We start from the raw sequence: 13,058 nt of genomic DNA on the forward strand, positions 1-13,058 counted from the left end.
ATTCTTCTCATTTTATTTCTTTACTATGTTACTTCTAGGTATCCTTAAATGTGTCGACTTTGTTGGATACAGTTTTAAAACTCTGTTAACTGGAAAAAAAAACAAACTTCATTTCAGAGCTCGGATCTTGCATCATACTTAATAGAGAATGGTCTCAGACAAGTTCATTAACCTTTCTAAAGCAGCAGTTTTATAGTATTTACCTTACAAGATTATCGTGAGGACTAAATTAGTTGTGAAATGCTCACATGTAAAGTATATATTAAAGTGCTTAAGCACATGGTGAGTGCTCAGTGCATGTTAGTGATAATAATCTTTACAATTGTTACTTATTCCAGGAGTTCTGGGAAATGCTTATTTTAATACTGAACAAATAGGAAGGGTTGTGGCTTCATTATATTTTTAGTATCATCTAACATATCTAATCTAGACCTACAAGAATAAAAGCTATACATAAAAAATTCACCACCGCACATTTGTTCAAACGCCTTGACAAATTAGAACGAAATAGAACAAAGTTCTGACATTAGTTATTCGTTTCGAGTAAGAGAACAGGTGACATGTTATAAAGAATGTTGACTTCTCATGTCTTTAATATTAAAAATAATTGTATAAACTTTTTACCAAAATGATTATTTCTTTTATATAAATCTAAGAACTGCTGCTATCTGCCATATTTTGAAAAGATTAGAGTTTTTGAAAATATGGACGCTAGTGATCATTTTTGTCCTTTAAAATATTTGTTTCTGCTGATAAATTTCAGCACCACAGCCTGGCCTTTTCCAGGTTAAGATGCTGAGCCAAACCTCAGAGTCTCTGCAAAAGAGAGTGGAGTCTCCCCTGCCCTATAATTTAGTTAGTGGGAACCACAGCTGGTAAATCTTTGGGGGGAAACTATTTTCAACTATTTAAAAACTTTTGTATCAGGAAAATAGAAATACATTTGTGTCAGTCTTAGAACCAAGTAAACAAGTTGAGGGTTGTGGGTCAATTCCTCAGGTGGTGAGGTACAGTTTAGTAGCAATGAAAGACTGACTGAACACCTATAGGATCCAGAGGCTGTCAGATACGTTTTGGATAAATCATTTCTCTTTAGTGTCTTCCATAAAGAGGTATAGATGGTTGATAAGGATGTTTATTAAATGCTTTTTTAAAGATGCCTTTTTAATTTACTGTTGAAAGAATATTCATAGCAGAAGCAATCTTTGATATAAGCCATATTTCAAGAATAATTATTATCATGTCCTTTTTACAGCAGCTCTTACACACACACACACACACACACACACACACACACACCCCAATGGCTTGTTAGACCAGCTTGTACTGGCTCACAAAAGCTTACTGTTAACTTTTCAGGAGTTTTGTGTGATGCTTAATCTCAGACAACTAGCTTGAAATTTGCCATGGAAATGGGAGTAGTTACACCATGGAAATTGGTGAATGCTACAAATCAAAGCCTTTTTTTTTTTTTTTCTCGTGGACAGCTGGTTGTTAAACACTTACCAGCACAACTGTGCCCCAAACTCTTTCCTCAAATAAAATAAAGGGTTGTTAGCATTGAAGATGATTTTAGTGTGAAAGTTTATATGAGAAAAAGAATAAACTTTTTTTTTCCCGTATGTTCTCAGGGATACGGAAAGACCGCAGAGGAGGGAGAATGTTGAAGCACAAGCGCCAGAGAGATGATGGGGAGGGCAGGAACGAAGCGGAGCCCTCTGGAGACAGGAGATCTGCCAACCTTTGGCCGAGCCCACTCTTGATTAAACACACTAAGAAGAACAGCCCTGTCTTGTCCCTGACAGCCGATCAGATGATCAGTGCCTTGCTGGAGGCTGAGCCCCCCATAATCTACTCCGAATACGATCCTACCAGACCCTTCAGTGAGGCTTCAATGATGGGCTTGCTGACCAGCCTTGCAGACAGGGAGCTGGTCCACATGATCAACTGGGCAAAGAGGGTGCCAGGTAAGAACACAAAGTTCGACTGTGTTTTTCAGAGCCATTAACTATTCATGAACTGGTTGCGGTATCATGGGAGAAACAGTGGGAAAAAATATTTTGTTATCTAATTGGTTTCAAGGTTACATCAGAATTGGTTAAAATTTTTCAGTATCCCTACACTGTAATTCTCCTGGAAGTTAGGATATAATGTTTTGAAATCAAAATCTAGATGATGAAAGTCTTTAATCTGACATTTTTAACCCACCGGTATTCACCAAAAAATTGGGGGTGGACTCTAGGTAATAAATGCATTTAATGTTATATGTTCACAGTGGCAGAAATTTTTAACACTAAGTGATCTATGCCCTATAAATTTTTAATATTGAGGATTTTTCTTCAAAACACCTAAATTATGAATCATCAATTTTACCTTAAAAGATTTTAAGTTTTATTTTAAGGTATTTATAGACTAAAGAGATAATATTTTTCTTTTTCTTTTTTTTTTTTTTTTTACTGAATGCCACTTATTCACTCAACTGTCTAGTCTTAATATTTTAGGACAAAGGTAATACAATAGAAAAATAAATTAAGTTCTCATCTCTGAGAGAAGCTTGTAGAAAGATGACAGTGGCTGAAGTGATACTTGGTCCTTCAGTTGATACTCTCAGAACTGGTGTTCCTGTAAAACTTGACTGTTGCTCTTGTTGTTCAGGGAGAAGAACTCTAGTTATTATGGAAACAAGACTAGAAAATGACCTCCTCCATGCCCCATCATATCCATTCAGGAGCTAACGTAGATGAACCAAGGCAAGAGGAAGTTAAATCTTTTTTTCTGGGCTTATAGACCAAACGAGTAATGAATTTAGACAGCGATTGTCTTGTGTGCTCTCTTTTAATAGATTAAGTTAATTATTACCTATGAAGCAGGGGACTTTTTTTTTTATTAAACTAAATAAATGTGGAGTTTTGTACTTGCATTTTAGAGATCTATTATAGGCCAAGAAAAACATGTATCTGGCCTTGGATACTGGTTCATGTATTTGCATTTCTTAACATATGAACATGTGGTCCTTTGAATAAGGAGCCAGCAATATTGTGATCCAAACTTGGTAGAGGGCATCTATTTAGGTAGCAGAGGTTGGGTTACATGGAAACATGGGGATTAACAGGCATATTTAGATTTCAGACTCAGTCCAACTGGCAAGTAAAAATTCCCAGCCATCTTTGGAATTAGGAGTTTTAATGAGCACTTACCTACCTTAGCATTCCCATGTGAAGCAGATCCATAAGTAAATATTGGAATTTACATGTAATGTGGTTATAGGTTTTATCTTTATATTTATTATTGCCTTTGTTTAAAAAAATACTTTGGGAGAAGAGGAAAAAACAAAAGAACAACTAAGGGTCATATCCCTGAGAGCCAACTCTAGTTACTAAGTTTTATTGTCCTATAAGCATATATTTTCCTGAATGAAGTTTTGGTAATACTAGTTCTAGAACACTGTTGAAGTCAAGTATATATTTTTCATACTTATCAGTAGACTTCCATCATGACATTTTTATAATTATAAAAATTTGAAGGGCATTTGAAACAATGAGAACTAAATTCAAATACATTACCAGTGGATGAAAATTTCATGGCAATAATCTTCTGAATTTAGGAATAAAATGGAGCTGGAAATCAAGGGAAGGAAAATACTACGTCCATGCTTAGCCATCCCATTGTTAAACCCAGAACTAAACAAATTTATGATAATGTGATGTGTAGCAAAACCACTCTATAACTTGATTATATTAGTTTAAAAGACCTGAATGATCCCAAAATCCTTGGACCAAACTGTATCTTGTTACTTGATGGTTTAAAAAAATAATAATTATAAAGGCAAAAATGAAATTATATATATGCTATTGGAATATAGCTGTTGTAAATCAAAAGCCTAGTAGTCTGACCAAGCAGAATAAAAAGAGTCATTGATTTTAAAAAGATGAAAACTGAGGGAAGAAAAAAATGTCCTCTGGAATCATCTTTGAAGATGATTGTCAAGCTTCTCAGAAATTTGACAAAGTCACATTTTGAAAAGCTTTTTTGTATCCAAATACTCTCTGTCATTAAAAACATAGTTCACACCAAAAATCTAATATAGACAATATTACATTTATATGGTCACAGTTTGAGAATAATAATAATTTAATATAGAGGGAATAGAAAACATCATTAGTAAGAAGGGCAGTAAGAAAGCAGTTGTAGAAGTACCTGGAATTAGCTGTATGATACAAAAACCTGCATAGAACATTTGGATATCCTCAGATGGCTATCAGTATAACAGAGATTGTGAATTGATTTCATTTTTTAAAAATTTCAGCATTAACGGAGTATAATTGACAAAATTATATTTAAAGTGTACATTATAGTAATTTGATATACTTAGACATTATAAAAGGATTCCCTACATCTAGTTGATTAAACATCTATCACCTCACACATTTACTTTTTTTTTTCTGATGAGAGCATTTAAGTTCTACTTTCTTAGCAAATCCATTATACAATACAGTGTTTTGAATTATAATCACCATGTTTTATATTAGCTCCTCAGATCTTTTTCATGTTATAGCTGAAAGTTTGTACTCTAACCAACCTCTCCCTATTTGTCCCATCCTCTAAACCCTGGATACCACTTTTCTCTACTCTCTTTTTGTGAATTTGACTTTTTTTTTTTTAGATTCCATGTATAAGTGATACCATGCAATATTAATCTTTTTCTGACTGGATTATTTCACGTAGCATAATACCCTCAAGGACCATCCATGTTGCCACAGATGGCAGGATTTCCTTCTTTCTTGTAGCTGAATAATATTCCATTATATATCTATGTAGATATAGATTTTTTGTTTTGTTTTCTTTTTTTGGTGGTACACGGACCTCTCAATGTTGTGGCCTCTCCCGTTGCGGAGCACAGGCTCCGGACACGCAGGCTCATCGGCCGTGGTTCACGGGACCAGCCGCTCCGCGGCATGCGGGATCTTCACAGACCGGGGCACGAACCTGTGTACCCTGCATCGGCAGGCGGACTCTCAACCACTGCGCCACCAGGGAAGCCCATCTATGTAGATATAGATTTATCAGATCTTCCTTATCCATTCATCTGTTGATGGTCACTTAGTTCATTTCCATATCTTGGATATCTTGGCTATTCGAATAATGCTGAAATGAATGGGACTACAGATATCTCTTTGATATCCTGTTTTCAATTCCTTTGGATATACACCCAGAAATGGGATTGCTGGATCTTATGGTAATTCTACATTATTTTGGGGGGGGGAACTCTTTACTGTTTTCCACAGTGGTTGCACAAGATTACAATCTCACCAACAGTATACAGGATTCCCTTTTCTCCACATCCTCACCAACAGTTATTATCCGTTGTCTTTTTGATGATAGCCAACTTAACAGGTGTGAGGTGATATCTCATTGTGGTTTTGATTTGTATTTCCCTGATGATTGGTTGAGGATATTTTTGTGTACCCATTGGCATTTGTATATCTTCTTTGGAAAAATGTATATTCAGTTCCTCTGCCCATTTTTTAATCATAGGGTTTTTTTTCTTTTTTTTTTTTGCTATATGTGCTCTTCATATTAACCCTTTATCAGATACATGATTTGCAAATATTTTCTCCCATTTGGTAAGCTGCCTTTTTGTTTTGTTGATGATTTCCTTTGCTATGCAAAAACTTCTTAATGAAGTCTCACTTATTTATTTTTGCTTTTGTTGCCTTTGCTTTTGGTGTCAAATCCAAAAAAAACTATTGCCAAGATTGATGTCAAGGAGCTTTTTCCCTATGTTTTCTGCTAGGAGTTTTATAGTTTCAGGCCTTACATTCATGTCCTTAATCCATTTTGAATTGATTTTGTGTGTGTATGTGTGTGAGTGGTGTAGATAGGGGTCCAGTTTCATTCTCTTGCATGTGAATATCCAGTTTTCCTAACATATTTTGAAGACACTATCCTGTTGCTATTGAGTATTCTTGATTCTCTTGTCAAATATTAGTTGACTGTATATGCATGGGTTAATTTCTGGGCTCTCTATTCTGTTCCCTTGATCTACTTTTTTTTTTTAATGCCAATACCATGCTGTTTTGATTACTATAGCTTTGTAATATAGTTTGAAATCAGGAAATGTGACACTGATGCCTACAGCTTTGTTTTTCTTTCTCATGAGTGCTTTGGCTATTTGGAATCTTTTGTGGTTCCATAAAATTTTAGGATTTTTTAAATGCTTTTGTAAAAAATGCTATTGAGACTTTGATGGGAATTTCATTGAACCTGCAGATTGTTTTTGGTAGTATGGACAGTTTAACAGTATTATTTTTTCCAGTCCATGAGCATAGAATATTTTTCTATTTCTTTGTGCCATCTTCAGTTTCTTTCATCAATGTCTTATAGTTTTCAGTGTTCAGATCTTTCACCTCCTTGGCTAAATTTATTTCTAGGTATTTTATTCTTTTTAATGCAGTTGTAAATAGGATCATTTCATTCATTTGTCTTTTTGATAGTTTGTTGTTCGTATATAGAAATGCAACTGCTTTTTGCATATTGCTTTTGTATCTGGCAACTGTACTGAATTTATTCTAATAGTTTTTTGGTGGAGTCTTTAGGATTTTCTATGTTTGATGTCATGTCATCTGCAAATAGAGACAATTTTACTTCTTCCTTTTCAATTTGGATGCCTTTTTTTCTTTTTCTTACCTAGTTACTATGGTTAGGACTCCCAGTACTATGTTGATTAGGAGTGGTGAGACAGGGTACTCTTGTCTTGTTCTTGATCTTAGAGGAAAAACTTTCAATTTCTCACTGTTTAGTATGATGTTAGCTGTGGGCTTTTTATGTATGCCCTTTATTATGTTGAGGTATGTTTCCTCTACACCCACTTTGTTGAGAGTTTTTATCATGAATGGATGTTGAATTTTGCAAATGCTTTTGCTACATCTATTGAGATGATCATATGGTTTTTATCCTTCATTTTGTTAATGTTGTGTGTTGATTGATTTGTGGATGTTGAACCATCCTTTAATCCCTGGAATAAATCTCACTTGATCATGGTGTGTGATTCGTTTAATGTATTGTTGAATTTGGTTTGCTAATATTTTGTTGAGAATTTTTGCATCTATGTTCACCAGGGATACTGACCTGTAATTTTCTTTTCTTGTAGTGTCCTTGTCTGGTTTTGGTATCAGGGTAATGATGGATTTATAAAATGATTTTGGAAGTGTTTCCTCTTCTATTTTTTGGAACAGTTTGAAATTCTTCTTTAAGTGTTTGGTAGAATCCACCAGTGAAGCAATCTGGTCCTAGATTCGTCTTTGTTGGGATGTTTTTGATTACTGATTAGATTTCCTTACTAGTAATGGTCTGTTTGGATTTTCTGTTTTCATGATTCAGCCTCGGTAGCTTGTGTATTTCCAGGAATTTATCAGTTTCTTCTTGTGTCCAATTTGTTGACGTATAATGATTCATAGCAGTTTCTTATGATCCTTTGTATTTGTGTGGTATCAGTTATAATGTCTCCTCTTTCATTTCTGATTTTATTTATTTGCGATCTTTTTTTAATTTCTCTTGGTAAATCTAGCTAAAGGTTTGTCTATTTTGTTTATCTTTTCAAAAAAACAGTTCTTAGTTTCAAAGATCTATTCTGTTGTCTTTTTAATCTTGATTTCATATTTCCACTCTAATCTTTGCTATTTACTTCCTTCTACCAGGTTTTGGCTTACTTTGTTCTTCTTTTATATTTCCATAGATGTAAAACTGGTTGTTAATTTGAGCTCCTTTTTTTCTCAATGTAATGAGTGCTTTCCTTTTTTCTTAATGCAGCTGTAAACGTCCTTGTTAGACTGCTTTGCTGTATTTTGTAAGTTTTGGTATGTTTTATTTCAGTTTTCATCTGTGTCAAGGTATTTTTTGATTTTTCTTTGACGCATTTGTTTTTCAGTAGCATGTTGTTTAATTTCCAAATATTTGTGAATTTTAAATTTTAAATTAATTTGTGAATTTGTACTTGATTTCTAGTTTCATACCATTGTGGTTGGAAAAGATACTTTATATGATTTCAATCTTCTTAAATTTATTGTCTTATTTTGTGTTCTAACATATGATCTATCCTGGAGAATGTTCCATGTGTGCTTGAGAAAAATGTGTTTTCTGCTGCTATTGGATGAAAAGTCTGTTAAGTCCATCTGGTCTAATATATAGTTTAAGTCCAATATTTCCCTTATTGATTTTCTGTGTGGGTGATCTACGCATTGTTGAAAGTGGGGTATTGAATTTCCCTACTATTGTTATATTGCTGTCTATTTCTCTTTTCAGGTCTGTTAATATTTGTTTCATGTGTTTAGGTGCTCCTATTTTGGGTGCATAATTATTTGCAAATATTATATTGTCTACTGGATTGACCCCTTTATCATTATATAATGACTTTTTTGTCTCTTATTAAAGTCTTTTGCTTGAATTCTATTTTGTCTGAGATAAGTATAGCTATCCCACTTTCTTTTGGTTTCCATTTGCATGGAGTATCTTTTTTCCATTCTTTCACTTTCTATCTGTGTGTTTCCTTAAACCCAAAGTGAGTATCTTGTAAGTAGCATACAGTTGGATCTTGTTTTCTGATCCATTCATTCACTCTATGTCTTTTCATTGGAGAATTTAGTCCATTTACAGTTAAAGTAATTATTGATAGGTGTTTACTTATTGCCATTTTGTTGATTTTTTTCTGGCTGTTTGTAATTTCCCTGTTTGTTTTTTCTTCTCTTGCTCTTTTCCTTTGTGGTTTGATGACTTTCTTTAGTGGTATGTTTAGATTCCTTTCTCATTATCTTTTGTGTATCTACTATAGGTTTTTGCTTTGTAGCTACCTTGAAGCTTACATACAACAACTTATATTTATAAGTCTATTTTAAGTTGATAACAACTTCTAAAGCTCTATAGTTTGACTTTCCTTCCATGTTTTATGTTTGATGTCACAATTTACATTTTTACTACTTTTCATACTAGATCTATAAGTTAATTACCCACCATCATTACAACATTAGAGTATTCTGAATTTAACTCTATATTTACCTAATTAGTGAGATTTATACTTTCTTTTTTTTATTGAAGGATAGTTGATTTACAGTGTTTCTGGTGTAAAGAGATTCAGTTGTGTGTGCATGTGTGTAAATTCTTTTTCAGATTCTTTTCCATTATAGGTTATTATAAGATATTGAATATAGTTCCCTGTGCTATACAGTAGGTCCTTGTTGTTTACCTATTTTATAGATTTATATGTTCATATGTTTTTCTGTTACAATTAGCATCCTTTCATTAAGCTTGAAGAAGTACCTTTAACATTTCTTGTAAGTCTAATCTAGTGGTGATGAACTCCCTCAGCTTTCGCTTATCTGGTAAAGTGCTGATCTCTCCTTCAACTCTGAAGGACAACTTTGTTTGTTGGGTAGAGTATTCTTGGTTGGTGTTTTTTTTTTTTTTTTTTCTTCATCACTTTGAACATATGATGTGACTCCCTTTTGCCCTGGAAAGTTTCTGCTGAAATACTGCTGATAGTCTTATCTATTGATAGCCTTGTATGTAACAAGTTGTTTTTCTCTTGGTGCTTTTAAGATTATCTCCTTGTTTTTAACTTTTGACACTTTAATTTTAATGTGTCTTGGTGTAGGTCTCTTTGGGTTCATCTTATTTGAAACTCTCTGAGCATCCCGGATCTGGATGTTTGTTTTTTTCTCCAGGTTAGGGAAGTTTTCAGCTATTATATTTTTAGCTTTCTACTCCTTTCAGTTTCTCTTGTACTGACCTTTTCTGGGACCACTGTGATGTGACTGCTGGTTTTCTTGATGTTGTCCTTATATAAGTTCCTTAAGCTGTCTTCACTCTTTTTCATGCTTTTTCCTTTTCACTCCTCTGATTGGATGAATTCCACTACCCTGTTTTTGAATTGCTGGTCCTTTCTTCTGCTTGATCTAGCTGATGTTGAACCCTTCTATTGAACTTTTCAGTGCAGTTATTGTATTCTTCAGTACTGTAATTTCTGTTTGATACTTTCTTATATTTCCTATGTCTTTAGTGAATTTCTCACTGTGTTCATGCCTTGTTCTTCTGACCTTGGTGAGCGTCTTTGTGACCATTACTTTCAACCCTTTGTTAGGTAAATCACTTATCTACATCTCATTAAAGTCTATTTCTGAGGTTTTATCTTGTACTTTTGTTTGGAACATATTCCTCTGTTTTTTCACTTTCCTTGACTCTCTGTATTGGTTTCTGTGCTTTAGATAAAACAGCCACCTCTTCCAGTCCTGACAGAGTGGTTTCATGTTGGAGATGAACCTTACTATTCAGCCCAGCCTGAGCTCTTGGTTGTCTCTCAGACCTTTGTGATTTTCCAAGGTCAATTCTTTGTTCTTAGAGGCTCCCAATAGTTGAGGGTATGCCAAGACCTGTCAGTATCCTAAAGGGGAGGATCTCAGTGAGCATGTAGATACAGGCTGATTGGTAGCTGGACCCTCAGGTAACAGCTTTTAAAGTATACAAATAGATCCCTTTTAGGGGAAGACTGGGTGATGGGATTTTCTGTTTGCTTCCTCTGTGCTGACCCTTGGCAGGATAGCCCCTTAAGAACATTTGTTTGTTAAAAGCCTGTGGGGTTGGCAAGTGCAAGCTTTGCTGGCCACTAGAGCCAGGTGATCAAGGGATGTATTCCTTAGGTGGCATCTGCAAAAGCTAGGGTACCAAACGTGTGTACAAGCCCCTTCCAGGGAGATATTGGCAATTTGGAGCAGCCTACAGGGAGTATGCAGAGATCGTGTCTCCTGCTTTCCCAGTCTCTGGGGAGAATCAGTCAGTCCCTAGACTGTGCTGAATTAGAAACCTGACTCTCAGGTAGCAGCTTTGAAAGTATGCAAATGGACCTTTTTCAGGGAACACTGGGAAATGCCTGTATCTGTTTGCTTCTTTTGTGCTGGACCCTGGGAAGACAGTGAGTCCATTAAGAACGATTTGCTTGCTCCAGTATTATGGGTGTGGTTGATGTAAGCCCTGTTGGCTTCCAGAGCAATGTGCTTTGGGGGCCTACTCCTGGGGTATTAGATGTTGGGACCAAACCCTTCCCTTCCCAGGTAGAAGCTGGGAGTTGTGAGTTCCCTTCTGATTTTATGGCATTGTGCCAGGGTTTGGGGGTGGAGTTTCAGTGAGACTGTGTCTCAGCCTTTCCTACCCATTTCAATAAGGGTCTTTTCTCATTTGCCTAAACTGAAGGAACCATTCGGCTAGTCTCTGGATTTCTTTTAGGGGAAATCACTCTGTTTGTAGGGGAGATTTGGTATACCTATGGGAATTTTGAGTTCAGAGGTCTCCTATGTCTCCATCTTGGACCATAACCCCCAGTTGACTTCATTTTGCCTGATGAATTTTAATAAAAATAATCAGTTCACTGGACTATTCTAATAGTTCTAGAAGTACATTTTTACTAACAGAGTATTATCAGAATTTTCAAATGTTGGTGATTGTAAGTTGAATTTTCCTTTCTCTTAATTATCTAGGGCATATTTTTTGACTTGTAATATCTCTCTACTCAGACTCAAGACGTGAAGAGCATTATGATAAAATACATCATACAAGTATGATAATCAAGTTCCCATCTGTAAAGTACTTATAGCTGACCTGGCTTAAGATCACATCACGACATTAATTTTTTTCCCTCTGCAATTTAAAAACAATTGCAGCAAGGAGAATGATAAAACCTATCTACGCCACTCTGACAAGTGATGCTTTTTTATAACAGGTGTTACATATCTGCTTTTTGATATCTAGCCATAGAGAAGGATTTTTCTCTTTATTGTTTGTACTGAAATTTGTTAATCTTTAAGAAGCACTTTATATAATCTATCCGTGGATGGAGAGTTAGTTTTAAAAGAGATTGTTAAATCTTAATTCATCATTGTCCTATACACAATGACACTTGTCAACAGGCGTAACATCATTATCTGAAGGTCAGAAAGGAAAAAAACGTATGACTGCCAAGTTGTTATATTTTTAATTTCTGCATCATTGATTGGCTGATTCTTATCTTTCAGTGTTAATCAAGTACATTTGATTTTTTCCCCCAGAAGCTGAATTGCATCAGGAAACCGTTAATTTGATTTATTAAAAATTATGCCAAAATTCACTATAATTTTATATACCTCAAGGGCAATTTCATACTTCAAGTTTGTGTTCTAGTTCTGTCTAATGGATATTTGGACAAATATCTAGCCCTGGGCTCTTCACTGCCCTTTAAAGGCTGAAAAGTAGAAGCTTGACAGTCTCACTGAGCCCCAAGCACATCTGAGTGGGTTATGAGTGTGCTGAAGTTGCTGGCCCAGGAAGAAGAATAAAGGGGACATATGTTCACAGTTAAGCTCATGGGAAACATACTACCTTATCCACTTCTTCTTTCTTTCAGTGGCAAACTAGATGGACTTCCTCCTTCTCCTTTCCTGCCTAGGTCACTCTGTACTCAACACCAGACGAGTCCCCTCTTCCTTCTGAGCCGCCCGACTCCCCATCGTTTTACTGTGGGTTCCTTTCTTGCTGTTTGGCCCCAGGGAGAGGGGAGAGGTTCACTTTTCTGAGCATGCCCCCCACCAACCCCAAGCTCACGTTTCTCTGGAGCTTCTTGTGTTATCTCTGAGACTTCATGGTTGTCTTAGCCGTTCCAGGGCTCAAGGCTGCTTCTGACGCTCTGTTCACCAGGAATCCAGTAATCACCTTCCTGGACTCTAACATTCATCCTCATCACACAAGTTAGCAATGGATCGAGCTCAGGAGATGCTTGTTGAATGAATGAATAAATGAATGAATGAAAGAAGCCTTTGGAAACTAATGATATTTAAGAAATCTCTGAGCCCTGTTAGAACTCAATTTTTCCATAAAGTCGAAGTGATCTTTAAAGTTGTGGTGTTACTCTTTTTCACCTCCCTTCAGAATCTACCTGCTGTTATGACATCCTTCTAGCAGCTGCCTTCATGAGACTCATTTCCAACCTTTCTTTTGTGAGGGCCAGAGCAATATCCAGAGGCATGTACAGAACTTGGGCT

At 35.6% G+C, this 13,058-nt stretch overlaps 1 protein-coding gene across 7 annotated transcripts in view; it reads left to right on the plus strand.

Annotated features, from left to right (window-relative positions):
- Nucleotides 1-13,058, plus strand: part of ESR1 (estrogen receptor 1) — a 493,708-nt gene that overhangs the window by 343,776 nt on the left and 136,874 nt on the right. For all 7 annotated transcript variants that reach the window (XM_029224354.1, XM_029224355.1, XM_029224357.1 and 4 more), the window contains one exon: nucleotides 1,632-1,967. In XM_029224354.1, coding sequence (XP_029080187.1) covers nucleotides 1,632-1,967 — 336 coding nt within the window. The remainder of the gene's footprint in view (nucleotides 1-1,631; nucleotides 1,968-13,058) is intronic.

The sequence above is a fragment of the Monodon monoceros genome, unplaced genomic scaffold (genome assembly GCF_005190385.1).
Source record: "Monodon monoceros isolate NGI ecotype Baffin Bay Population unplaced genomic scaffold, NGI_Narwhal_1 Super_Scaffold_15, whole genome shotgun sequence".
In the NCBI taxonomy this organism is placed as follows: Eukaryota; Metazoa; Chordata; class Mammalia; order Artiodactyla; family Monodontidae; genus Monodon; species Monodon monoceros.